The 23,392-nt window shown below is 57.7% G+C and overlaps 7 protein-coding genes across 7 annotated transcripts; 3 read left to right on the top strand and 4 right to left on the bottom strand.

Annotated features, from left to right (window-relative positions):
* Window positions 1-184: 184 nt before the first annotated feature.
* LTHEOB_4475 (uncharacterized protein) lies at window positions 185-1,105 on the bottom strand (the record flags this gene model as incomplete). The annotated part of the gene is made up of 2 exons (XM_035513513.1): window positions 185-909; window positions 967-1,105. 2 exons carry the CDS (start codon window positions 1,103-1,105, stop codon window positions 185-187), a joined length of 864 nt encoding a protein of 287 aa, XP_035374524.1.
* A 528-nt stretch (window positions 1,106-1,633) lies between these two features.
* On the top strand, window positions 1,634-8,939 carry LTHEOB_4474 (Polyketide synthase; the record flags this gene model as incomplete). The annotated part of the gene is made up of 23 exons (XM_035513512.1): window positions 1,634-1,816; window positions 1,868-2,012; window positions 2,068-2,699; window positions 2,757-3,765; window positions 3,819-3,967; window positions 4,040-4,357; window positions 4,403-4,477; window positions 4,526-4,543; window positions 4,586-4,897; window positions 4,952-5,034; window positions 5,083-5,551; window positions 5,609-5,626; window positions 5,681-5,762; window positions 5,826-5,902; window positions 5,975-6,007; window positions 6,062-6,651; window positions 6,703-6,946; window positions 6,989-7,054; window positions 7,106-7,231; window positions 7,313-7,386; window positions 7,444-7,606; window positions 7,649-8,726; window positions 8,779-8,939. The coding sequence occupies 23 exons, from the start codon at window positions 1,634-1,636 to the stop codon at window positions 8,937-8,939; spliced, it is 6,105 nt and encodes a 2,034-aa protein (XP_035374523.1).
* Window positions 8,940-9,764: 825 nt separating this feature from the next.
* LTHEOB_4473 (Cytochrome b5) lies at window positions 9,765-10,454 on the bottom strand (the record flags this gene model as incomplete). Its single annotated transcript, XM_035513511.1, has 2 exons — window positions 9,765-10,321; window positions 10,379-10,454. The coding sequence occupies 2 exons, from the start codon at window positions 10,452-10,454 to the stop codon at window positions 9,765-9,767; spliced, it is 633 nt and encodes a 210-aa protein (XP_035374522.1).
* Window positions 10,455-10,720: 266 nt separating this feature from the next.
* LTHEOB_4472 (Cytochrome p450) lies at window positions 10,721-12,473 on the top strand (the record flags this gene model as incomplete). The annotated part of the gene is made up of 2 exons (XM_035513510.1): window positions 10,721-10,812; window positions 10,901-12,473. 2 exons carry the CDS (start codon window positions 10,721-10,723, stop codon window positions 12,471-12,473), a joined length of 1,665 nt encoding a protein of 554 aa, XP_035374521.1.
* A 797-nt stretch (window positions 12,474-13,270) lies between these two features.
* LTHEOB_4471 (Membrane-tethered transcription factor) lies at window positions 13,271-14,195 on the bottom strand (the record flags this gene model as incomplete). The annotated part of the gene is made up of 3 exons (XM_035513509.1): window positions 13,271-13,300; window positions 13,357-13,444; window positions 13,501-14,195. The coding sequence occupies 3 exons, from the start codon at window positions 14,193-14,195 to the stop codon at window positions 13,271-13,273; spliced, it is 813 nt and encodes a 270-aa protein (XP_035374520.1).
* A 611-nt stretch (window positions 14,196-14,806) lies between these two features.
* Window positions 14,807-16,831, bottom strand: LTHEOB_4470 (Efflux pump antibiotic resistance protein; the record flags this gene model as incomplete). The annotated part of the gene is made up of 6 exons (XM_035513508.1): window positions 14,807-15,344; window positions 15,404-15,972; window positions 16,022-16,166; window positions 16,218-16,282; window positions 16,336-16,429; window positions 16,482-16,831. The coding sequence occupies 6 exons, from the start codon at window positions 16,829-16,831 to the stop codon at window positions 14,807-14,809; spliced, it is 1,761 nt and encodes a 586-aa protein (XP_035374519.1).
* A 577-nt stretch (window positions 16,832-17,408) lies between these two features.
* LTHEOB_4469 (uncharacterized protein) lies at window positions 17,409-18,504 on the top strand (the record flags this gene model as incomplete). The annotated part of the gene is made up of 2 exons (XM_035513506.1): window positions 17,409-17,776; window positions 17,829-18,504. 2 exons carry the CDS (start codon window positions 17,409-17,411, stop codon window positions 18,502-18,504), a joined length of 1,044 nt encoding a protein of 347 aa, XP_035374518.1.
* Window positions 18,505-23,392: the final 4,888 nt, after the last annotated feature.

The raw sequence follows: 23,392 nt of genomic DNA, 5'->3' as shown, positions 1-23,392 counted from the left end.
GATTGTCTGGTTTCAAAATATCCTACCCGGCGATATGGGCTCATTTTGCTCGCAAAAGACTACCGAAAGAGTTCTACAGCACGAAAAGTCCTCTTTCAAAACACATGGTACGTAATTCATAATATTTTTGAGTCTATTCTCAACATAGAGTGACAAGATCAATCAAAAAAAAAATAATAGATGCTCATAGATGCAAAGTTGCCGTCCTCTCCGACATCCTTATCGCCCACTCCATCGCCCTCACCACAGCCTTGACCTCGCCATCCTTCTGCGGCGGCTGATGGCCCCCCGAATGCTCCAACCGCCTACTCAACCTCTCGTCGCAAATCCCATGAGCAACGTCGGACATATTCCGCATGAAATCGTGATCCCGCTTGCCCACGACGTGCACCGTCGGCACGGCGATCTTCTCGCGCAGCAGCGGGCCGCACATCAGGCGCGGCGCCTCGCTGCCATCTCCGTCGGTGTACACGCCGACGTCGTAATCCGGCAGCAGCGCGTTGTGCTTCTTGGCCGGCAGGATGGTGCGCCGCAGCACCTCGACGAACAGCGCCGCGTCGGCGCTCAGGCCTTCTTCAGCGGCGCTGGGGTACGACGAGGTAATCTCGCTGCCGGCTGGGAGAGCCAGCAGCCGCTGGACGACGTCGTGGCAGTACTCGGCGTCGCCGGAGCACGGGATCACGCTCGAGAAGCACAGCGCGAAGCGGAACGGCGGCGGCTCGCGTCGCGTCTGCTGCTGGTGGATGTAGGAGAGGGCGAGCGCCGCGCCCTGGCTGAAGCCGAGGACGCCGTCAAAGGGCCCGGCGTCGGCGATGAGGTCCGAGAGGTGGGCGAGGGCGTCGGAAATGGCGCTGGGAGAGTAGGAGGAGGTGTGCGAGAAGAAGTGGCCGTCGAGGAAGGCGGCCATGCCTGTTGCTTGTTAGTTTCTCTCTCTCTCCCTCTTTTTTTCTCTTATGCGATGCTTACCCGGGCCGCGGGGTGACGGCACGGGGCCGTCGACGAAGACAAATTCGACGCACGGGTCGACAGCACGCATGAAGGGCCGCAGCTGGCTCTCAAGGATAGCGGCAGAGCTGCCGACTCCGTGGAGACAGAGGATTCTCATGGTGGGCAAAGAGGGAGAGAGCAAAAAGAGGAAATGGTTGGCGGCGATGATGAGTGGCAAGTACCACTGTGACGACCCGAGGCAGACTATCGACTTTTTCATGTGCGGCTGTGATAGATACATTTGGATGTGAAGTGGATGCTCGCGCTCAGGCCCGATTTGGCACGAGCCGAGCGGCTTTGGGCCAGAAGAGGAAATAACTTTCGGCACGTCGGCCCGCTGCTAGTACATTCCCAAGGCGACCTCGGCGAATGCCGCGGGAATGGTTGGCCCATTGCGGACGTCGAACGGACGGATGGAACTACTCGACCAAATGGGGATTGTGTTCGAGCAACGGGTGTGGAAGGCCCAACTTGGTAGCATACCCGTTCCGTCCAACACCACCGTGTAGATGGTTTGGATACGCTGCTGATACTTAATTCATGGCACGAGCAGTATACTTTCAGCCAATCGTCGCTTTCACTTCCTCACGTCCATCAGCCAACGATTCCACAGCACTTCAGGACAAGACAAACAACAAGCTCAAAGATGGACGACAAGCAAGAGCCAATTGCCATTATCGGTGCTGCCTGCCGCCTGCCGGGCCAGGCTTCGTCACTGGGCAGTCTGTGGGACATGATCAGCAATGCTCGGACTGGCCACGGCAAAGTTCCTGCGGACCGCTGGGATGGAGACATCTGGCACCACCCAGACCCCGACAGGAAAGGAGGAGTAAGTGCATCACAAAGAACCTGATGATGGGCTGTTGTTTACAGTGAGCAGATCGCAGTCAAGCATGGATACTTCCTGCAGCAGGACATCAGCCACTTCGATGCTCCCTTCTTCTCGACGACGGCCAAGGAGGCTGCGGCAATGGACCCCATGAAGAGATTACTGCTCGAAGTCAGCTACGAGAGCATTGAGAATGGTGAGTTGGCTCCGAAATGATGAGATGAGACGGCTCAACTGATGGTGCAACGCAGCGGGCATTCCGGTGGAGTCGTTGATGAACTCGTCAACGGGCTGCTACGTTGGGTGCATGACCAACGACTACGAAATGATGTCTCTGCACGACATTTACGATATCGGCCACAACGCCGCATCGGCCACCAGCGAGGCCATGACGGCGAACCGCGTGTCGTGGTTCTTTGGGCTGCGCGGGCCCAGCCTGACGCTCGACACGGCTTGCTCATCCAGCTTGTATGCGCTGCACCTGGCATGCCAGTCGCTGAAGCTGGGCGAAACGAACATGTCACTCGTGGCAGGAGTCAACCTGATCCTCAACCCGAACACGATGCATCAGCTCTCGGCCATGCACATGCTGAGCCCCGAGGGCATCTCGCACGCCTTCGACGACAGGGCCAACGGCTACGGACGTGGAGAAGGTATCGGATGCATTGTGGTCAAGCGTCTGTCGGATGCTCTGCGCGATGGCGACACGATCCGAGCCGTCATCCGCAACACGGGGGCCAATGCCGACGGCAAGACGCCCAGTATCACGTCTCCCAGCGCCGAGGCGCAGGCGGAGCTGATCAGGAAGACTTACGAGGCTGCGGGACTCGAGCAGACGTCGACGCAGTACTTCGAGTGCCACGGCACCGGCACGCCGGTTGGGGTGAGTTGGTCCTTGATTTTCCCTCTCTTCAGCGTGGTTAGTTAACAAGACTCGCAGGATCCCCTCGAACTGGAAGCCATCGCAAAGACTCTCGGAGCGAGCAGAGCGGCGGCTGGGCTGGGGCCGCTCTACATCGGCAGCATCAAGCCCAACGTCGGGCACACCGAGGGCTGCTCGGGGCTGGCAGGCGTGCTGAAGGCGGTGGCGTGCCTGGAGAACGGCATGCTGGCGCCGACGTACGACGTGCAGAGGGTCAACCCCAAGCTGAAGCTGGCCGAGTGGAACCTGGCGCTGCCGGCGGCGACGATGCAGTGGCCGACGCGCGGGCAGCGGCGCATCAGCGTCAACTCGTTCGGCTTCGGCGGCGCCAACGCCCACGCCATCCTCGACGACGCCCACCACTACCTGACGGAGCGCGGCCTGGTCGGCAACCACAACACCAAGGTCTTCGACGACGACGGCTCCGAGTCGGCCGTCTCGCTCGGCTCGCAGACGCCGCCCGACACGGCGCCGCACAAGCGCCTCTTCGTCTTCAGCACCAAGGACCAGGCCGGCATCCAGCGCCTCGCCAGCGCCTACGCCGACGCCCTCGGCGGCGGCCCGGACAAGACGGACGCGCGCTACCTGGACAACCTCGCGCACACGCTGGCGGCGCGGCGCTCGGCGCTCGACTTCCGCAGCTTCGCCGTGGCGTCGTCGGCGGCGGAGCTGCGCACCAAGCTGGCGGGCGGCCTGCCCAAGCCGAAGCGCGCGCTGCGCCAGGACAGCAGCCTCGTCTTCGTCTTCACCGGCCAGGGCGCGCAGTGGCCCGCCATGGGCCGCGAGCTGCTGGCAAACGACGTGTTCCGCGCCAGCGTCGACGCGTCGCAGCAGCACCTGCGCGCCCTGGGCTGCGAGTGGGACGCCGTCGAGGAGCTGGAGAAGACGGCCGACACGGGGTCGCGCGTGCACCTGCCCGAGTTCAGCCAGACGCTGTGCACCGTGCTGCAGATTGCCCTGGTGCAGCTGCTGAAGTCCTGGAACGTGGTGCCCGGCGCGACCGTCGGCCACTCGAGCGGTGAGATAGGTACGTTGAAGTGATGATGCAGATTGCCCGTGGTCCCCGCTGACAAGACGCAGCTGCCGCCTACGCCGCCGGCCTCGTCTCGCACGCCGATGCCGTCAAGATTGCCTACACGCGCGGTCTCAGCTCTGCCAGCGTCGCTCGCAAGGGCGCCATGCTGGCCGCCGGCCTCTCGCGCGACGAGGCGGCCGAATACCTCGCCAAGGTGCCCGCCGGCGCCGCCGTAGTTGCCTGCATCAACAGCCCGTCCAGCGTGACGCTGTCGGGAGACGTCGAGGCCATCGACACGCTGGAGCGCCTCATCTCGGGCGACGCCAAGTTCGCCCGCAAGCTCAGGGTCCAGACGGCGTACCACTCGCCGCACATGCGCGAAGTGTCGGACTCGTACGTCGCCCGCCTCGGCACCCTCACGCCGCCGCCCGCCCAGCCCGACGACGTCCTGCCGACCATGTTCTCGTCGCTCACCGGCGAGCCCGTGGCCTCGGCCGCGCAGCTCGATGCCCGCTACTGGGCCGCCAACATGTGCAACCCCGTCGAGTTCTCGGCCGCCGTGTCGGCCCTGCTCGCCCGCCGCCGCACCAACTACGCCGGCTTCGTCGAGGTCGGCCCGCATGCCGCCCTGCAGGGCCCCGTGCAGCAGATCGCGGCCGCGAGCGCCAACAAGGCCGCGCGCGAGGCCGTCTACACGTCGCTGCTCTCGCGCGGCAAGCACGGCGTCGACACGGCCCTGGCCGCCGCCGGCCAGCTGTGGGCTCTGGGCCAGCGCGTCGACCTGGCCGCCGTCAACGGCGTCGCCGCATCGCCGCTGGGCGCCCCGCCCAAGGCCCTGGCCGACCTGCCCGCGTATCCCTGGAACCACTCCAAGGGCTACTGGCACGAGTCGTACCTGATGCGCGCCACGCGCTACCCGCTTGCTCCCCGGACCGACCTTCTGGGCGTGCCCGAGCCGCTGCAGAACCCGCTCGAGCCGCGGTGGAGGAACCACCTGCGCGTGTCCGAGAACCCGTGGATCGAGGACCACAAGATCACCGGCACCATCCTGTACCCGGCCGCCGGCATGCTGGTCATGGCCCTCGAGGGCGCCCTGCAGACGGCCGCCGAGAAGCAAAACGTGCGCGGCTTCCGCTTCCGCAACGTCAGCTTCGAGCGCGGCTTGGTCGTGCCCTCGGGCGACGATTCTGCCGTCGAGACGCGCCTGAGCCTGCGGCCGCTCGAGGGCAAGCCCGCCGGCCACTTCGGCTTTGTCGTCTACTCGACCACGACCGGCACCTCGTGGACCAAGCACTGCTACGGCACTGTGGCGCTCGACGTCGTCCCCAGCGCGGCCAGCGGCGTCGAGGACTCGTCCGTCGACGCCCTGTGGGCGCGGCAGTCGGCCACGTTCAAGCAGCTGCAGGGCGCCGCCGGCACCGAGGACGTCGACGTCGACGACTTCTACGCGCACCTCGACGCCATCGGCATGGAGTATGGCGACACGTTCCGCAACGTCGTGGCGCTGGCGGCCGTCCCCGCGCACCACGCCGCCCACGCCCGCGTCGTGCTGCCCGACACCAAAGCCACCATGCCCGCCGACGGCTTCGAGTTCCCGCACGTCATGCACCCGGCCACCATGGACTCCATCTTCCACATGGTGCTGGCCGCCCTCGACGAGGGTAGGCCCGTCAGGGAGGCCGCCGTGCCCTACCACATCGACGAAATGTTCGTCGCCGCCGACCAGCCGCACACGCCCGGCGACATCTTCACCGGCTACGGCAAGCTCGTGTCCAAGAGCGGCGACGGCCACGAGCTTGTGGGTGATTTGATCGTGTCGGACGAGGCCTGGTCGGCGCCAAAGCTGACGGTCAAGGGCTTTGCGCTGCGCCAGGTCACTTCGGCTGATGCGGCGAGCGGCGACGCGGCGGCCTATGAGCTGACGCAGACTGCGGAGCTGGCGTGGGAGCAGGATGTCGACTTCTGCAAGACGACTGACAGCGAGGAGCCGCTGGCCCGCTGGCTGGACCGTCTCACGCACAAGACTGCCGTTGGAGAGGTCCTGCTCGCGGTTCTCGACGGCGCAAACCCAGCTTCCGTCCCGGACGCCATCCGCGATGCCGCCAAGCTTACTGCGAAGTTGTCTGCAGTGGCCACTACAGCCGAAGCCGTCGAGCGCCTCGCCTCGCAGCTCCCAGCGTCCGCTCCCGCACCGCGGCTATGGGATGTTTCTGCCGGCCAGCCTTTGCCGGCTCCGCAAGAGGCATACGATCTCGTCATCGCCGTCGGCAGCGAGCCCAATGCTCTCGCCCATCTGCACCAAGACAAGTCTCTGGGCGGCTACATCGCCACGGTGCAGGGCTCCAAGCCCCTCATCACCGTATCCGCAACCGCGTCTCTCGCCGCCTCTCAACCCCCGGCCACGCCCCCCGCCGACGTCTACCTCCTCCTCCCCTCGACGCCCTCCCCCGCCACCACGGCCGCCGCATCCGCCCTCACCGCCGCCCTCTCCACCACCACGACGGTCCACACGGCCGCCTTGACGCCCGCCGGCGTCGCCCCGCTCGCCGGCAAGCACGTCATCTCCCTCCTGGAGCTGCACTCGCCGCTCATCTACGCCTGGACCGCCGACGAGTTCGCCGCCTTCAAGCAGGTCATCTCGACGGCCACGCACGTCCTCTGGCTCACGGCCGGCGGCGTGCTGGACGAGTGGTCTGGCGGCGTCGAGTTCGCGCCGGCGCAGGGCCTGCTGCGCGTGCTGCGCAACGAGTACCCTCTCGTCTCGCTGCCGCACCTCGACGTGTCGCCCGGCTTCGACGCCGCGAGCGCCGCCGGCGCGAACCTCGTGCTCGCCGTCTGGCGCAGGAGCCTTGTCGAGAACGGCGCCGAGATGGAGTACGCCGAGCACCGTGGCGCCGTGTACGTGCCTCGTGCCATTGGCAGCGCGCCGTTCGATGCCGAGCTGAGAAGGGCCGAGGGCGTCGTGCAGCCCGTTCCCACGAAGCTGGCTGAGGCTGGCCCGAGGGAGCCGAGCGAGGCCTTGGCTGGTGGTGAGTTCCTGTGGGTTGAGGATGACGAGGCTGGCCGTCCGTTGGCGGCGGATGAGGTCGAGGTCGTCGTCGAGGCGGCGGGGGGCTTGAGTTCGGGCGAAGAGAAGAAGCTCCCGGCCCTGGCGAGCGAGGCTGCCGGCGTGGTGGCTAGACGCGGCGAGAAGGTGACCAAGTTCGCCGTGGGACAGCGCGTGGCTGTCTTGCAGAGCGGTGGCTGTCTGAAGACGCACGTCCGCCAGAAGGAGTCGCTTGTTGCGGCACTGCCCGACGGCGTGAGCGCTCAGGATGCGGCGGCCCTGCCCGGGGTCCTCGTCGCGGCGCAGTACGCGCTGCTGGAGGTTGCCCGGCTGCACAAGGGACAGACGGTGCTCGTTCACACGGCCGCCAGCGCGCTGGGCCAAGCTGCCGTCCAAGTGGCGCAGCTGGCCGGCGCTGATGTCGTTGCGCTGGTGAGCTCCAGGGACGAACGCGAGCTCCTGATGCAGCGGTACGGCGTGCCAGCATCCCGCATCTTCGACTCGGCGCTGCAGACGTTCGTCACGCACCTTGAAACCACGCCCGTCGACGTCATCTTCGGCAGCGCGCCGTCGCCCGCCGTCGAGCCGTCCCTCGACGTCCTCGCCGAATTCGGCTTCTTCGTCGACCTCGACGGCACGAGCAGGACGCTGGCCCTCCCTGCCTCCAAGCGCAACGCCTCCCTCGTCCGCATCGACATGGCCGCCGTGCGCCGCGCCAAACCTGCCACCGTCGCCGCCCTGTTCCAACGCACCTTCGACCACGTCCGCACCAGCGCCCTCAAGCCCATCCCCGCCCACTCGACCCCCGTCACCACGGCCGCTTCGGCTCTCACCCACCACGAACCCCAGACCACCACAACGGTCGTCACCTTCCCCACCTCCAGCACCGTCCTCACCACCCCCGCCCCGCCGGCCCCGCTCGCCCTCGACGCCAGCGCCACCTACGTCCTCGCGGGCGGCCTGGGCGCGCTCGGCCTGCGCATCGCCGACATGATGATTGCCCACGGCGCCAAGGACCTCGTCTTCCTGTCGCGCTCGGGCGGCCGCAAGAACGAGGCCGACCTGGCCGCCATGCGCGAGCGGGGCGCTTCCGTCGAGGCCGTGGCGTGCGACGTCACGGACGCGGCAAAGGTGCAGGCCGTGTTCGAGGGCATCGTGAGAGAAGGCGGCGTCGTGGGTGGAGTGGTGCAGTGCGCCATGGTGCTGCAGGATAGCATTTTTGACAACATGGGGTGGGAGAAGTGGAACGGCGCCTTCGAACCCAAGACGCGGGGGTCGTGGAACCTGCTGAACGCATTGTCGTCTTCGTCGGCGGCCAAGAGCAGTGGCAAGCAGCCCTTCTTCATCCTCCTCTCCTCCATCACCGGCATCATCGGCAACACGGCCCAAGCCAACTACGCCGCCGGCAACACGTTCGAAGACGCCCTGGCTCGCCACGCGCGCACCCGCCTCGGCGTCGCCGCCACCAGCGTCGACGTCGGCCTCGTCACCGACTCGTCCCACTTCACCGCCGCGGGCGAGTTCGGCGAGCTCGACGGCTACATCAACCGCTACAGCCACGGCTGGAAGGGGCTCAAGACGACGGTGCCAGAGCTTCTCGTCATCGCCGCCGCCCTGATGCGCGATGCTGCCGCCCCCGCCCAGCTCGTGCTGGGTTTGGCCGACAACCTCGTGCGCAGGCCTGCCGCCGGTGGCTTCCAGAACGACCGCAAGTTCGAGCTACGCATTTCCCGGGCCACTGCAGCCGACGAGGGCAGCGGCGGTGATGGTGCGAAGAAGGCCGCCACGGCCGACTTGTTGGCCCAGGCGGCGACGCTGGCCGAGGCGACGGCCGTCGTCGAGGAGGACATCAAGGTCCAGATTGCCGCCGCCGTGGGCGTTGCCGTCGACGAGGTCGATGCGCAGAGGCCGTTGTTTGACTTTGGTGGTAAGTTTTACTCAATGGTTGAGATTGTACCTGGCTGACGCTTGTGAAATAGTCGACTCCCTCAAGGCCGTCGAGATTCGCAACAGGTCGCTCAAGGAGCTGAAGAGCGACATCTCGGTCTTCGAGCTGCTGAGCTCGACGCCGCTGGCCGAGTTGGCGGCCAAGATTGCGTCGAGGAGCGGGTTGGTTACTGCAAAGAAGGAGGATGCGTAAACGATGAGTTTCAGATGTAGCTACTGTGATGAGAGACTTGAGAGCGGCTTGTTGGTATAGATTGAGATTGGATATTTCAGTATTTAGATTTGTTAGCGTTGTAGAGGTGGTGGAGTTGGTTGTTATTCTTGTACTCTAGCTTTGTTATTGATTTTGTCCTCTTAGTTATTTTCTTTAGACTTCTTCGGGATGTTATTTCGTTTAGCTACGCAATATAAATTAAATATTGTTAAGTCTTACCATTGCTTATGCTTATTGCCATATGCCGTGTATTTGATTTTCATACAACACCTAGCTTGACTCCCGTTTATCTCACGATATATATACACTATTCATCAAAGTCTCTTAAACAACATCACTACAACAGCTAGTATATACAATCGAGTAGTTTTACCGCTCATTCATAAGGAGTACCAGCGCTTAATTTAACTCATTTGCACTGTTGAATGATAGTAATCGAGAGAGGTACACCAGTTTCTATTCTGCTTAAAGCCTTATCATTAAGATTCTACATGCTCTTAAATTTGGTAATCGTACATCTGTCTCAATTCACGTACACTGCCATTGACTATCGACCATGGATACAGAGAAACAATGTTATGAATACTGAATGCTCTCTTGACTTGAGACGCTTTCGCTAGAGCTATGAATTCTGCGATTTATTTTAAAAGCACATGGTTTGATTGTGTGGCAACAGCATGAAAATTAATGAGTACTTCACAGTGCCGCAAAGAGTAAAAGGACACGGCAGTATTGCCCGATCAAGGATTACAGCAAGGAACAAGCATACGGACCATGAAAGCAAATACCAATCATTCATCTACACTACGCATCAATCATCGACCTCGGCACTCTCCGCGGAATCGTCGGCGGATAGGCGAATACCTCCTTCTCCATCTTCAGCGTCTCGTGGAACCGCGAATACACCACCATCAATCCAGCGACGCTCACCGACGACGCCAGACCCAAGCCAGTCAAGAAAGACGTAACCGATCCAATGCCGCCGACCTGCATTCCCTCATCCTCGGCCACTTCCCCCCGCTCCCTGCTCGACAAGCCCACCAGCAGCGCCGCCATGCCCAGCAGCGGCAACACGACCACCAGCGCCCACCCCGGGGACAAGGCGCTCTGCAACGAGCCTTTCGTCCGCGCGGACAGCGATGGCATCGACGACATTGCCGCCGCGGCGATGGACGAGCCGCGTCCCTTTTTTCCCGGCTCAGATCCTTCGAGCGGGCCGACGGCGTAGGCCTGCATGGTCTGCAAGGCGCCTTCGCTGTGGCCGGCGTAGTCGTACGTCTCGGTGGCGTCGGTGCCGGCGGTTTCGACCAGCACGTCGATGCCGCCCGGGTGGTCCACGGCGAAGGCGGTGAGGTTGTAGACTGGTCATGGTCGGGTGATTGTTCGGGTGTTGTCAGAAAGGTGGTTGGGCTACGTACCTTGGCCGTGGACGGCGAGCCACAAGTCTTCGCGCGTGCTGTGCGCGCGCAGCTGGGCGGCGGTGATGACTGCCATGTCAATTCAAGTTAAAGATGTCGTCGTCCTGTGCAGGGTGTGGTTTCGGTATATGTCGGTCTGCCGGACGTCGCGAAGAAGTTTCGGCCCGTCCCGATTTGAACAAAGGCCGCCATGGCCGAATGAGGAAGTCGAAATTGCCCGATGCGGCCTCGCTCCGTGGCGCGGCGTTGGCCCGATCCAACCATCCACGGGCCGAGCGATGTATAGGCGTAAGATGCAGCCCAAGGTCCAGCAGGCGTCCTGCTCGCGCGCGCGTTTCCACCATGTATCAGGAATTCTTCCTCGGCCAAGCTGGCAGCGAGTATCGCCGCCTGAGCATCGACACGTCCGTGTTTTCGACTGTGGCGCAGTTGAGGTCTGCCCTCGGCCGCTCGTTTTCCTTTGCAGATCCAGACGGCAAGTCGTCCGAGTCGTTAGTGTCGGCGCAAGCAACATTCTGACAGTTTCCCCGCAGCAACGCGCATCTACAGCAGCGAATATGGCGAGCTCGCGTCGCTGGACAAGATCCAATCGCACCCCGGCCCGCTCGAGCTCCGCGTCAATCCGGATGGCCCCGTCAAAACGCCCGCCGGGCCGCGGCCGCTCCCCGTGGTCGGCAACCACTACGAGGTGTACCCGGATGCGCTGGGCAACTACGACCGGCTCTTCGCGCGGTACGGGCCCATGTTCAAGACGACCAACATGGGCACGACAATCTACCACACCAACGACCCGGAAATCGCGCGCTTCGTGCTGCGCGAGGGCGCCTTCTTCACCAAAACCACGTCGGACCCGGCACACCCACTCTTCTACATGCAGGAGCAAACGGCCCTCTTCACGTGCGACTCAGCGTCGCCCGCCTACCCGCTCGCCCACAAGTTCGTGCCGCCGGCCCTCTCGCCGCGCGCCGTTGCGCACCACACGCCGCTGGTGCAGGCGGCCGCGCGCTCCATCTTCCCCGTCCTCGACGCGCTCGACGCTGACCAGCGCGCCTTCAACGTCTATCAGTACATGTTCAAGATGGGCGGCCAAGTCATCTGGCGCGTCGTCGCGGGCCAAGACGTCGCCCACTTCGCCGCCGTCGACACGCCGCCGACGCACGCCATCCGCCTCTTTGGCGAGTACCTCGCGCTAATGAAGAAGATGTCGCTGCGGCCGGCCTGGTTCGGCCGCCTCCCGTTCGGCGACCCCGCCCGCCTGCGCAAGGTGCGCGAGGACCTGTTCGCGACCGTCGAGCAGGCCATGGACGCTGCCGTGACGCCCGGCGCCGGGACGCTGCCGCTGCGCGACCCGCTGTCGCAGCAGCGCGCCGCGTGCGTTGCCGACTTTTTGGCGAGGGCGCGCGATGAGAAGGGCGAGGCGCTGCCGCGGGACGTGTTGCTGGGCAACGTCACGGTGCTGCTCGGCGCCGGCTTCGTGACCAGCGCGTCGCTGCTGTCGTGGGCGCTCTACTCGCTCGTCGCGTACCCCGGCAACCAGGAGCGCCTGTTGCAGGAGATAGCCGACCACGGTGGCTGCGCGGGCGACGGCGAGGGCGAGAGCCGGCCGTGGTCGTACGACGAGGTGCACAGCTTGAAGTTCCTTGATGCCTTCGTCAAGGAGACGCAGCGCCTGCACAGCCCGAGCTTCCAGACGGCCCGCAACGCGAAGACGGACGTCGTGCTGCCCGGCGGCTACCTCGTGCCGCAGGGCGCCGTCGTGATTGCCTGTTTTCCCAGCATGCACAAGAATCCGCGCTTTTGGGACAATCCGGCTAGGTTTGAGCCCGAGAGGTGGATGGCCGACGGCGTGGCGGCCGAGGCGGCGAGGAAGGGCTTGTATACGCCGTTTGCCGCGGGCGCGAGGGGCTGCGTCGGGTTTAATCTGGCGCTGTTGCAGGTAAAGATGGTGCTGATTGAGCTGGTGTGGAGGTATCGGTTCGAAGACGCTTCGCCCGAGCCAGTCGTCTATGACCCCGAGTTCTTGGTTACGAGGCCGCTGAACTTTTATGCTAGCGCTGTCAGGCGGACGAAGTGGCCGGAGAAGTCGAAGGTCTAGGACGGCTGGGTCTGGGTTTGCTCGGGAGCTTTGGTTGATTGATATTTCATTCTTTTTCCTTTTTTTCACAATGGTTTCAATGCTGTCTTCGGATTTTTTGAACATTAAATTGAATAGTGAGAATATCTGTCTGCCTTCTGCTGAGCCCAACGTAAATATGGCTCCAACAACAGTAGGAGTTACTACTCTACAATGCTTGAACCTACGTCTCGCTTCCATTCCAGCAGCTTCTCGGTACACGCAAGCAATTGTCTCTCATGGCCTTCCAGAATTGTTCGAGTATGTCAACGACTGCTTTGCTGCTCAGCTTATCAAACTAACTACTATCTACGTACATGAATGCCATAGATGGGCTGTAGCCAGACAGTTCTGAAGAAGTCGAGTGTATGGAAGCCGGCACCAGACCGGCGAAGCTTGAAGGAGGTACCAAGCACACCACTGTCTGACTGTTCCAAAAGGTAGTGGTGAGGGCGAGGTTGCCGCCGAATGAAATTTGTACGTTGCGGTCAAAGTTTTCGCCCAGGCAAACGACCTCGCACCCTCCATGCTTGGGACTTCGCGGCGGAACAATCTTGTATATCCGGGGTGACCTTTCTTGAGACTGCATAGGCTTCTGTGATTCAATTAATAATGGTAGCTGCGGTGGTCCTGTTGATGACATCAAAGCCTGAATTTGCGAGTTCGTATCTTTGAGAGATCCCTCATCATGCGCATGGTCACTTGATGAGGTTTTCAACCGCTTCGGCTTCCTCATGGCGGGTGCGCTTGGCCATGGCTCGTGGGGGATGGCCTGAGAGTCAGTGCTCGGCGAGAGGTCCCAGGATGAGCTGCCCGATGAGTCTGGCATTGTAGTGGTCGACGGGCTGGAACTCATTCGATTCACACTTTTGTGTCGGTCCGTCACAAGGATCGGGCTCGTCATGCGCTGAGCAATCTGGTTGCCTTTGTGATCGGCGATGGTGAAGATGACACTGCTGCGGCGCTTAGCATCTCAGGCAGAACACGCACGGAAGTTCCTGTACTGTACCAGAACCCAACTTGCTCTTTGTGGTGGCGGCAGTAGCATGCTATCCGCATCCGCAGCTCCACCTGCATCGCTCCTTCTGCTGCACCTGACGACGACGGCTGCTCCCATCTCATGTACTCCGAGTCGTTGAAAACCACGACACGATCTTCCTCGTCCTCAGCCCATGACTCCTGTCCCTTGTCGACCCTGATCTTGCGCGACGCACGCTTGCGTTCGCGGAACATGCAGCGGTCACAAATACGCACCTCTCCCCCAGCCTCGGTCGGCAATGCGTGGGTTTCCTGTCTGTGTGGTTCCCGGATCCGTCGGCTCGCCTCTTCCAAAGCTCTCATTCTCGTGTCTTTGTCCTTCATCGCGCTGCCTCGGACCAGGAACGTATGGAGTTCCAAAGTGTCGGGAGACTTCACCCTGTGTTCATCTTTTGCCAGCAGCTTTGGTCTCCCAATTGTGTTGCGCTGTAGGTGCAGCTTCGTGGCGCCTTCTGGGAGAGGAGTCAGGGTCAGCCGCACCCAAATCTGATTCTCCACCCGCGACGTGTTGACGTTGTGGTGGATGTGCAACTCAGGGAGCTGCCAGTGCGCGGGTGGTGTCCAGAATGGTTGGAAGACATCGTTAGGACACTCCTCTGCGAAAGGAAACGGGAAGTCGTTCTCGGGCGAAGGGAGAAAGTTGATGGGGCTCGTATCCATGTTCATTGGCGTCTGCTGTCATCCGTCAGTGGGGATACCCAACGATTTCATCTCCATAACCGTCGACTGCGCCTCGAAGCCCGTCTTGTTGAGTCCCGTTGACTTCACACCCACCTTTCTCTCTTATCTTTTCTCTTGCTTGATTTGTTTCCGTTATATGCAGTGTACTTGGATCTGCCAGTCAAGTGCTCGAGCTACTCCAAGCGAGCACGGGCCAGAGTTTCCTTCTGAGGAAGGTAAATGGAGTACAACCGACTGAAGCAACTGAAAAGGCTGGAGATTGGAAATCTGGTTTCCTGCATATCTCGACTTGAAAAAGTACCTCATATTGTTCCTTCGCCCACAATCTAAGCTCTGCACTCAATGAATTACTCATCCATCTGTCCCTTTTCGTCGATTACCGATATTATTACCCTCGCCTGGAAAGATTAGATGGGAAATGGTTTGGCCGCGCCTAAGCCCGACTACACTAGACATCGGAGTCGACCTTTTGGGGAAATGTTCAGCGCCGGGAAGCACCCAGACGCCGGAATCTTCGCGCAATCATGCAGCAGCCAATCACTGATAAACTAGCACGGCCACCGATCCTTTTCGCTCGCCCCCAGCCTCCCCTCCACCTACGCCCCGGCAACAGCCCCGTCCATGCTCAGCCTCTCCCTCTTCAACAACAGCGCCACCAACGTCCCCAGCGCGCCCGCCACAATGATCAAAATAAACGAATCACAAATCGTCGCCGCAATCCCCTCAATCACCTTGTTGCGCACCGCCTCGCTCATCCGCTCAAACACCTCCGCCTGGCGGCCCGCCAGCGCCGACGCGACCTCGGCATCAGTAAACCCTAGTCCGGCCACGGCCGCGCGCACGTGCTGCCGGCCGACGTTCTGGAAGACGGCGGACGTGATGGTCAGCGCGACGACGGTCGAGCCGATCTGCGCGGTATTCACGAAGCCGACGGCGTCGGCCACGCGCTCCGGTGCGGTTTCAGTCGGCGCGACGCTGTAGGCGACGGTTTGAGAGAGGCCGGCGGCGATGCCGAGGAGGGCGCTGAAGCCGTAGATGTGTGAGGGCGGGGAGTCGGCGTCCAGCTCGGCGTAGAAGAGGGCGCCGCCGATTGTGCCCAAGATGCTGGCGATTAGGAAGAGCGGCATGTAGTAGCTGCGGTGGGCGGTTAGCGTGGGCTGGGGAAGAGGCAGATGGAAGGGGGGAAAACGAACCCAACGCGAGAAGCGGTGGCGCCTTGCAGGAGGTTGGCGAAGACGGCGATGCAGATAAAAGGCAGGAGCCGCACGGCCGAGCGGACGCCGTTGTCGCCGTAGACGAATTGGCAGAAGAGCGGGATGTCTGGCTGGAGGTCAGGCGGGATGCTGGTGGAGTGGATGGCGCGCTTACAGTAGATGGGGATGAAGAGGGTGGTCGTGGCGCACGACTGGCTGATGTAGAGCAGGATCATGTTCTTGTTGCGGAGGAAGTCGCCGGGGAAGAGGCGTCGTTCTTTGTCGGTCAGGATGGTGAAGTACTGGCTGGCGACGAAGGCGATGATGAGGACGCCGAGGATGACGAACAGGGCGATGGTCTGCCCGGCGTCCCATGCCCACTCTGAGCCTGCAAATGTGAAAACCGTTACGAAAATGGTGTACACAGCGGCGTTGAGCAAGATGCCGAGCCAGTCGAGGTGCGCGAGCTTCTTCAGGAAAGGCTTCTCCGGTTGGAAGCTGAATGGATGCAATCCGAAGAGAATGACCGGGAGAAACAAGCCGTAAAGGATGAGGTTAAGGTAGAAAGCCTATGATATGTTAGTAAGTAAATCAGTATGACTGTTCCCTGACGCTTACCCATCGCCATCCTGCTGAGCTGTCGGCAAAGGACCCTCCAATCACAGGACCAAGAATGCAGCCAGCGCCCCAAATAGCGCCAGCAATGGAAATGTAAATTGCTCGTTCGTGTAAGGCAGTGTTGACAGTGAGAAGATTCATAACACTGTTGTTTGTTAGTGCGTTTGTTTTTCGCAGCTGGCGCTGAGATGCTCACCCAAGATACATTCCTGCTCCGCCAGCTCCTGCCCACACTCGGCCAACGATGAGGGCGTTCATGCTCTTGGATCTGTATCAGCATGAAGCCTATATCAAGCAACATGAGTTGCACTTACAGGAGCAGCTCCACACAGAGCACTGCCGGCGGTGAACATGGTCAGGCTGCCGGTGTAAAGCCATTTGATGTCGAAGATGCCGTAGGCCTTTCCACTGAAGACTGCGTTAGATCGGCTTGTATCACCATGGAGCTGTGTATACTTACAAGGTGAGGATGGTTGCAACGCTACCCAGTGGGTACCCGACGCCGAGCCATCCCAACTGGCCAATCTGATCGAACTCGCTGACAACGGAAGCTTGAATGTCTGCAACGATGGTGGTGTCTAACCCGTACAGGAACTGACTGGCGTAGATTGCCGCCAGGATTAGCGCCCACTGCCATGTACTGTAGGTCCGCGCCGGCGGCTCATCCGCATTTTCGCCCGGAGAACCTTTCTCGGCGTCTGGTTCGACACTGCTGCCGTTAGTCGGACTGGGACCACCCTCGTCGGCGCTTTTGGTCCCAGCGACGTCGATATCGAGCACACGGGAGGAGGATGCCGATGTGCTGTCCATTGCTTGTGAGTTTGCTGAGAGAGGATGCTACGCCAAAGAGGTATTCAACTTTACAGAATGGCACGTAGAAGCCAGCGAAAGTAACGACTGTTATTGCTGACGATGGCAAATTGACCGCCCTGCCTCAGTGGCAGCGCACCGCTACTCGTCCGCAGATTGCTAATCAGCTAGTACAGGGATCTCGGCATCGTCCCGATTTGGCGTGATACCGCGCCCTTGAGGGAGATGAATACCGAGCGGTCGGGTGAAAATCACGAAAACCTGCCACTCAATTGATGCGGTGATGGCCCCCACGCAGCTTTTGCTAACGGTGCAGAAGCTTGTGCGCTGTGCCATGTTTGAACCGCGGTTACCCTTCGTTCGTTCTGTGCCGAAATGCTCTTTCGAGAATCTGCCGCGAGCTACACTACTCTTGTTTGCCAGCCGCGTCCAATGTGGGGACGCGGATCCGATATGTAATAGTATGCACCGCCCAGGAAAATGTTTTGAATGTTCCCTTGGCTTCCATCGTTTTCGCATCCCCATTGCCCGTCTCAATTCTTTTTTTTGACTGTCGAAACTTCTACATCCTACCCGAATGATGGAGTCGTGGACAGCCAAGGCGCTTCTTGCTGGCTATCAGTGCGTGCTGGCATGGATCGGGTACGACCGGCTCTGGAGGGTGCCAGTTCGGAACGGGTCCCTATTGGCCATAGGCCGGGTCGCGAAGACGGGCCGCTTCGCCAATGGCTCGCCGCTGATCAGGCGCTACACTGGCGTGGCCGCTTTGGATCGCCGGCTCGCGACTGCTGTCGTCTTCTACACGGACCTCGTCGATCCAAGCAATGACAGTGCGGAGCGCAACCGGCTGCTGCTCGTCCAGGTCCACTCGACGATGCAGGCTACGGCCTTTTGCATGCTGGCCGCCACCCGCCGCGGGCCGTCGCTGCCGGCCGTGCAGCTCCTGTTAGTTCGATCCTCCTCTGCGAGCCTAAATGCACCTCGCTAACCGCTGCAGCATTCCTGCCGCATGGGGCATGATCAACCAGTTCTGGGGAGCCGCCTTCGTCTATCCGTTGTATCTCGCGATCGACAGCGGCTCCGCATTGCTGCCTTTGAACCAAGACGCCGTGCCAGCGCTGCTGCTCTCCGCCTGCATTGGCGCGCTGATTCCGCTGGCACTGCTATACCCAGCCTACGCTCCATCGTGCTCGGCCGAGCTTCGCCAGCGCTCCATCGCACTGTACCGCCTCGCACCCATTGCATTTGTGGTCATGCATCTGGGCCTGGAACAGATCACGCCTGCATTCTTCCGAGCCACATCCGTCCCCCCTGCGGCCCCTTACCTTGCGGCGGGATTGCTGGCTGCAGCCGCGCACGTGTACAGCGTTTCGGCGGCGCTCGTTCGCGGCGGCCGCAAGCTTCTGGCCCTTGTCTTCTGGCCGGAAGGACCGAGCGCCAAGCGGCCCGCCGCCATGGTACCTGACGCGGCCCACCTTTTCCTGTGGTATGACTTGGCAGTCATTGCTCCGTCGTTTTTCGTCCGCGCTTACACAATCCTCCTCCCGGTTGCTGCTCCCCTGCTCGGTGTGGAGCCCCTCGCCTTGGCATTGCTTCTGTTTGCGGCAACTGTGGTGCTTGGGCCTGCTCCTGTTCTCTGTTTTGCTTACGCTGCTCGGACAACGATTTATTAAGATGTTCGTGTGCAGCATGGCGGATAATCACTTCACACTTGTTTCAATGAGCTGGAGGAAAAAAAGAAATTGTTTATTAAAGTTTAGGATCATCTGTCGATTGCGGTAGCTCTAGATATTTTTCTATAACAATGTCGAACAGAATAAACAAAACCTTTAACATGCTTTAAAATCTCTACTCTCGACGTAATGCTCTACAAAGGACGTATTAAAGCTAAGCCCCACACTCGAATGACCATACACATATACTCAGTGACTTTAACATCTCACGAGAGCGCCGATCCAAAGGAACTCAAATTTTTTAATTGCTGGGAGCAACTACTAGTGCTCCAATTCACACTGGCCCTCCGCCACCGGTAGATTACCTTCCACCGCAGTAACGGCTACGTGGTATTGCTGCTCCTCCTCGTCTTCAACGCCGGCGCGTGTATCGTACTGGGCTGCCGCGAGAGCGGGACGCGCGTCGACGCGTAGTCGGCCGAGGCGGCTATAGTCATCATAACGAGCATCAGCATGGCCGCCGCGTATAGTGGGTTGCCCCAATAATCCGTGCGCCGTGCATCGCCGGCTACCACCCCCAATCTTCGCAGTCTATATAAGCACTACAGATGGCGTTGGATTGCTACAAGATTAACGTAGTTGACCCTGTAGCGGTCGGATTACGGACGGCTATGTTACGAACCTCAGGGAACACGGGCTTTATAACCCTAAGGGCAGAGGGCCCGTACGGGGAAAAGCACCGTAAGGGCCGAAGAGCCTCGTAGGCGAAAGAGCCGCACGGCCGCAGATCCCGCACGGAAATCTAGAGGATACGGGATAACGGCGCGTATAAAAACACCAGTAGGCAGTAGCCACGGCCCGTACGGAAGAACCGCCCTCGAGAACGCGATAGCTGTTACGCTGGGACTCGGAAGGAGTAGATAAGGTAGAGGCGTCGGGGAGGTGTATAGCGTTAAGGGTTTACTACCGCTATCTAGAATATTACTAGACACTGTATATAGAGGATAGCAGCCGTAGTTAGGCAGAAAAGATATAAGAGGGGTGTAAGGCAATAATTAGAATTGACCACGAAGGTTCTATCTACTATAAGTAAGTGTGTTCTATATACTATAATTAGCCGCTGGTTAGCTAGACTGTAGTATTGGTGTAGATAGTGGGATGGCTAGTGGCTAAGGGAGATCTACTTCGTAGGGTTAGGCTATTAGCTACCTAAATAGGTTAGGTGCGTCCGGGGTTTCGGTATAAGATAATTCGGTCCGCCTATAAGTTCTACTACGCCGCTTAACCCGCATTCTAATTTCGTAATACTATTCTTTCTCTAGATAGCTTTTAGCTTAAAAGCTTTCTTATAAGTAGATATATCTTTTTAGATTATATTAGAAGTACTAATTTCTTATTATAGTTTCGGCTCGCACCTAGTATCGTATTACTTTAGTCTAGCGTATTGTAGTTTATTATTATAGAGTCCTCGTAACTTTTTTCTATACCCGCTACGTTCGTTTAAATTTAGTTTATTACGCTACTTTCTTCTATCTAGCTTATTCTAGATATACTAGAGAAAGTCTTATATCGTACGAGGCGATAGCTTCTTCGATTAATATCGAGTATAAGTAGAGGCTTTCTTTTTTCTTTAGTAATAACTAACGGTTTATTACTAGTTTAGCGCTTAAATTAGACTCGTAAGAAGTTAGAGCGTTAGCTTAAAGAGGTAGCTATAAAGATTAATTAGAATAAGAAGGCCGCTAATACTACTATAGCTATCTATTACGCTAGGACCCGGAAAGGGGGATAAGGTAGAAGCGTCGGGGAGGTGCGTAGCGTTAGATGTTTACTACCGCTATCTAGAATGTTACTGGATACTATATATAGAGGATAGCAGCCGTAGTTAGGTAGAAAAGATAATAAGAGGGGTGTAAGATAATAATTAGAATTAACTACGAAGGTCCTATCTACTGTAAATAAGTGTGCTATATATATAAGAGAACATTTATCTTATAACCGTAATTTCTAACCGTTGTGTAGAGGTAGGTTATAACAGGCGGTTATATTTATAAGGGTGTGGTCTTAGCGTTATAACCGTTAGTGGTGGTGCTAAGTAATAAGCGTGGTTACCGATTCTCGGCGCGGGGATTTACTTGGCGCCGCGTTTCTAACTTCTATCCTTCTGTAGGTGTTCCGTAATACTATCCCCCCTCTAGACAGCTTTCGGCCCGAAAGCTTTTATAAGATGTACTGCTTCTATTCTTATTCTTTTTTCTTTAGTTCCGAGATATCTTCTACTCGTATCCTTCGTCGTCGCCGTTAAGCTTAGCGTATCGAGGCGTGGGACCAGCGTGCTAACGTATCTTATTATCGTTGTTAGCAGCGAGAGAGATCTCTTTATATTATCGCTAGGTTCTATTCTGCTTGTTCTTACTATGCCGCTGTAGGCCGTACGTTATATAACGCTATAGCGAGTTCTCTAGATTCGGAGTGTAAGACGATCTTTGTTATTATTAGCGGTTCTAACTAGTTTTTAGTTCGTCGCTTAGATCGTGCTCGTACCGACTTACTTTAGCGGTTGGAGTAGGCGGAGAGTTAAGTGGTTGCGGAAGAGGAGGGTACTAATACTGCGGCTGAGGCGGTAGATTAGGCTGCGGAGGCTACTTCTCGGGCCGCTCTAGCTGCGAAGGCTATAGCTTATCGGTTTCGTGATGCTTAGCGGAAGGAGCGGTAGATTCGGCGCCTTTTACGGCATGTAGAATAGCGAAACGCTACTTTGTTTACTCGGGAAATGTCTGCTTTGGAGGAGGAGGAACGTGCCGAGAGGGAGGCTGCTACTCGGGAGGGTCGCTCTTCTCGGGATGTTTTTATGGATTCGGACGGTGAGGCTGCGCCGCATTCGCTTGGCGGGTCTAGTAGTAACGTGGCGGACGCCGATGGCGTGGTTTCCCGGCAGGCTCCCGTAGATTAGTTTTAGATATCTCTGACTTCTTCTTCGGGTTTTGCGTTATAGAAGAATGCTCTAGGTCTAAACGGTCCGGGTTTTATCGGTAGAAGTCCTCGAGAAGTTCTAGGCAGTTAAGGTTCGGTAAGGACTTCTAGGTGTTTTCTAAGTCGTCGTAATTCTCCTACTTAACGAGGTACTTAAGCTGACCGTCGGGGTCCTATTTGCTGTCTAGGATTTTTTCGACGTCCTATTCTTATACGTCTTCGGGTTGGATTTCTCCCTCGAGGTATTCTAGTGTTTGGGCGTTTTGTAGTGCTGGTTTAAGGAGTGCTACGTAGAAGACGGGGCTTCGGCGTATATTTTTAGGTAATTTAAGTTTGTAGGTAATAGAAGAAAGTTTTTATTTAATTTCGAAGGGACCGATTTTTTTATGATTTAATTTAGGGCTCGGTCGTTTGGTTTTAAGGTTTCTAGTAAGAAGCTAGACTTTATCTCCCTTCTCTAGGGGCGGCGGCTCCTAGCGTCTGCGGTTATAGTACATAGCTATACGATGGTTGATAAACTCTATATCTCGGGCTAGGCTTTAATGTAGTCCTTTTAGCTGTTCTGCCTAGAGTATTTCTTTTTATGCGATGTTTTCTTATAGAATCGGTTCTTCGTAGGCTTGAAACTCGAATCTAAAGTTAACGTAGAACGGCGTTTCTTAAGTAGTCTCTACTAGTATACTGTTATAAGTAAATTGTGCTAGAGGTAGAAGTTCTACCTAGTTGTTTTGCTAGTAGTTTACGTAGCTTCGCAGGTATTTCTCTAAGGTTTAGTTAAGTCGTTCTGTCTAACCGTCTGTCTAGGGGTAAAAGGTAGTAGATAGCTTATACGTCGTTTCTAATTTATTTATTAAGGTTTACTAGAATCGAGCGCGGAAGCGGGTATCGCGGTCGGAGATAATTATCTCTAGTATTTCGTAGTTTGCGAAGATGTATCTTAGAAAGATATAGACTAGCTCGGGGACTCCTAATACTTTCTTATAGGGAATAAAATACCCCTATTTAGATAGTCTATTAGTAATGACTAGGATTACGTCGTAGCGTACTCCGGTGAGTAGCTCTTTAGATTTTAGTAGCTTAGTGATGAAGTCTAAAGAGATAGATTTTTAGGGTCGGTTGAAAGGTGTGATTGGCTGTAGCTTCCCGTAGGGGGCGTATCGTGCTACTTTATTTCGGGCGTAATCTTCGCAGTCTACGAGGTGCTATTATACTCGCTTTTTAAGGTGCGGCATATAGAATACTCTTTCTATTCTTTTTATTATGGGATTGGTGCCTCTATAGCCGTGTGCTAGGGCTGCGTGGATTTTCTTAATGAGTTATCGTCGGAGTCGTTGGGGGATATAGACTAGTTCTTTAAATAGAATCGTCCCTTCTAAACTTAGTATAAGGTTAGGGTCTTCTTTCGAGTGGTCGTAAATTTGTTTTAATAGTTGCTGTGCTATAGTATCGTTCTCGTAGGTTACCCGAATGTGTTCTTCCTATATTAAAAGTAAGAGGTTATTTTCTTAAGGGTCCTTATTTTCCTATACGCCTGGGTTTTCGGAGGGGGACTCCTAGAAGCTATTGTTTTCCGGGACTTAGTTTCTAGAGTTTTCTTTTCGGGTTGGTTGTACTTCTAATGTGTTTACCTTCGGAGTTTCTTTCTAGAAGAATTGTCTTTCTAGGTTTATACTTCTAGAAGAGGCTAATTTCTAGGCGCCCGGCGCCTCCGAGAAACTAGGTCCTAGAAGTATTATATTTCTAGAAACTAGTTCCTAGGGGTCCGCAGTTTCTAGGGGTCTCTAAGGCCTAGAAGATTCTTTCTAGGATTAGAGGTTCCTTACTTAGCTTCGGGTAACCGGGGCTAGAAGGCGGATTACTATTAGGGTTAGGGTTAGGGTTAGGGTTAGGGTTAGGGTTAGGGTTAGGGTTAGGG

Source organism: Lasiodiplodia theobromae (assembly GCF_012971845.1).
Source record: "Lasiodiplodia theobromae strain AM2As chromosome Unknown scaffold_12, whole genome shotgun sequence".
NCBI classification, from domain to species: Eukaryota; Fungi; Ascomycota; class Dothideomycetes; order Botryosphaeriales; family Botryosphaeriaceae; genus Lasiodiplodia; species Lasiodiplodia theobromae.
This window is presented reverse-complemented; position numbering and strand designations above follow the sequence as displayed.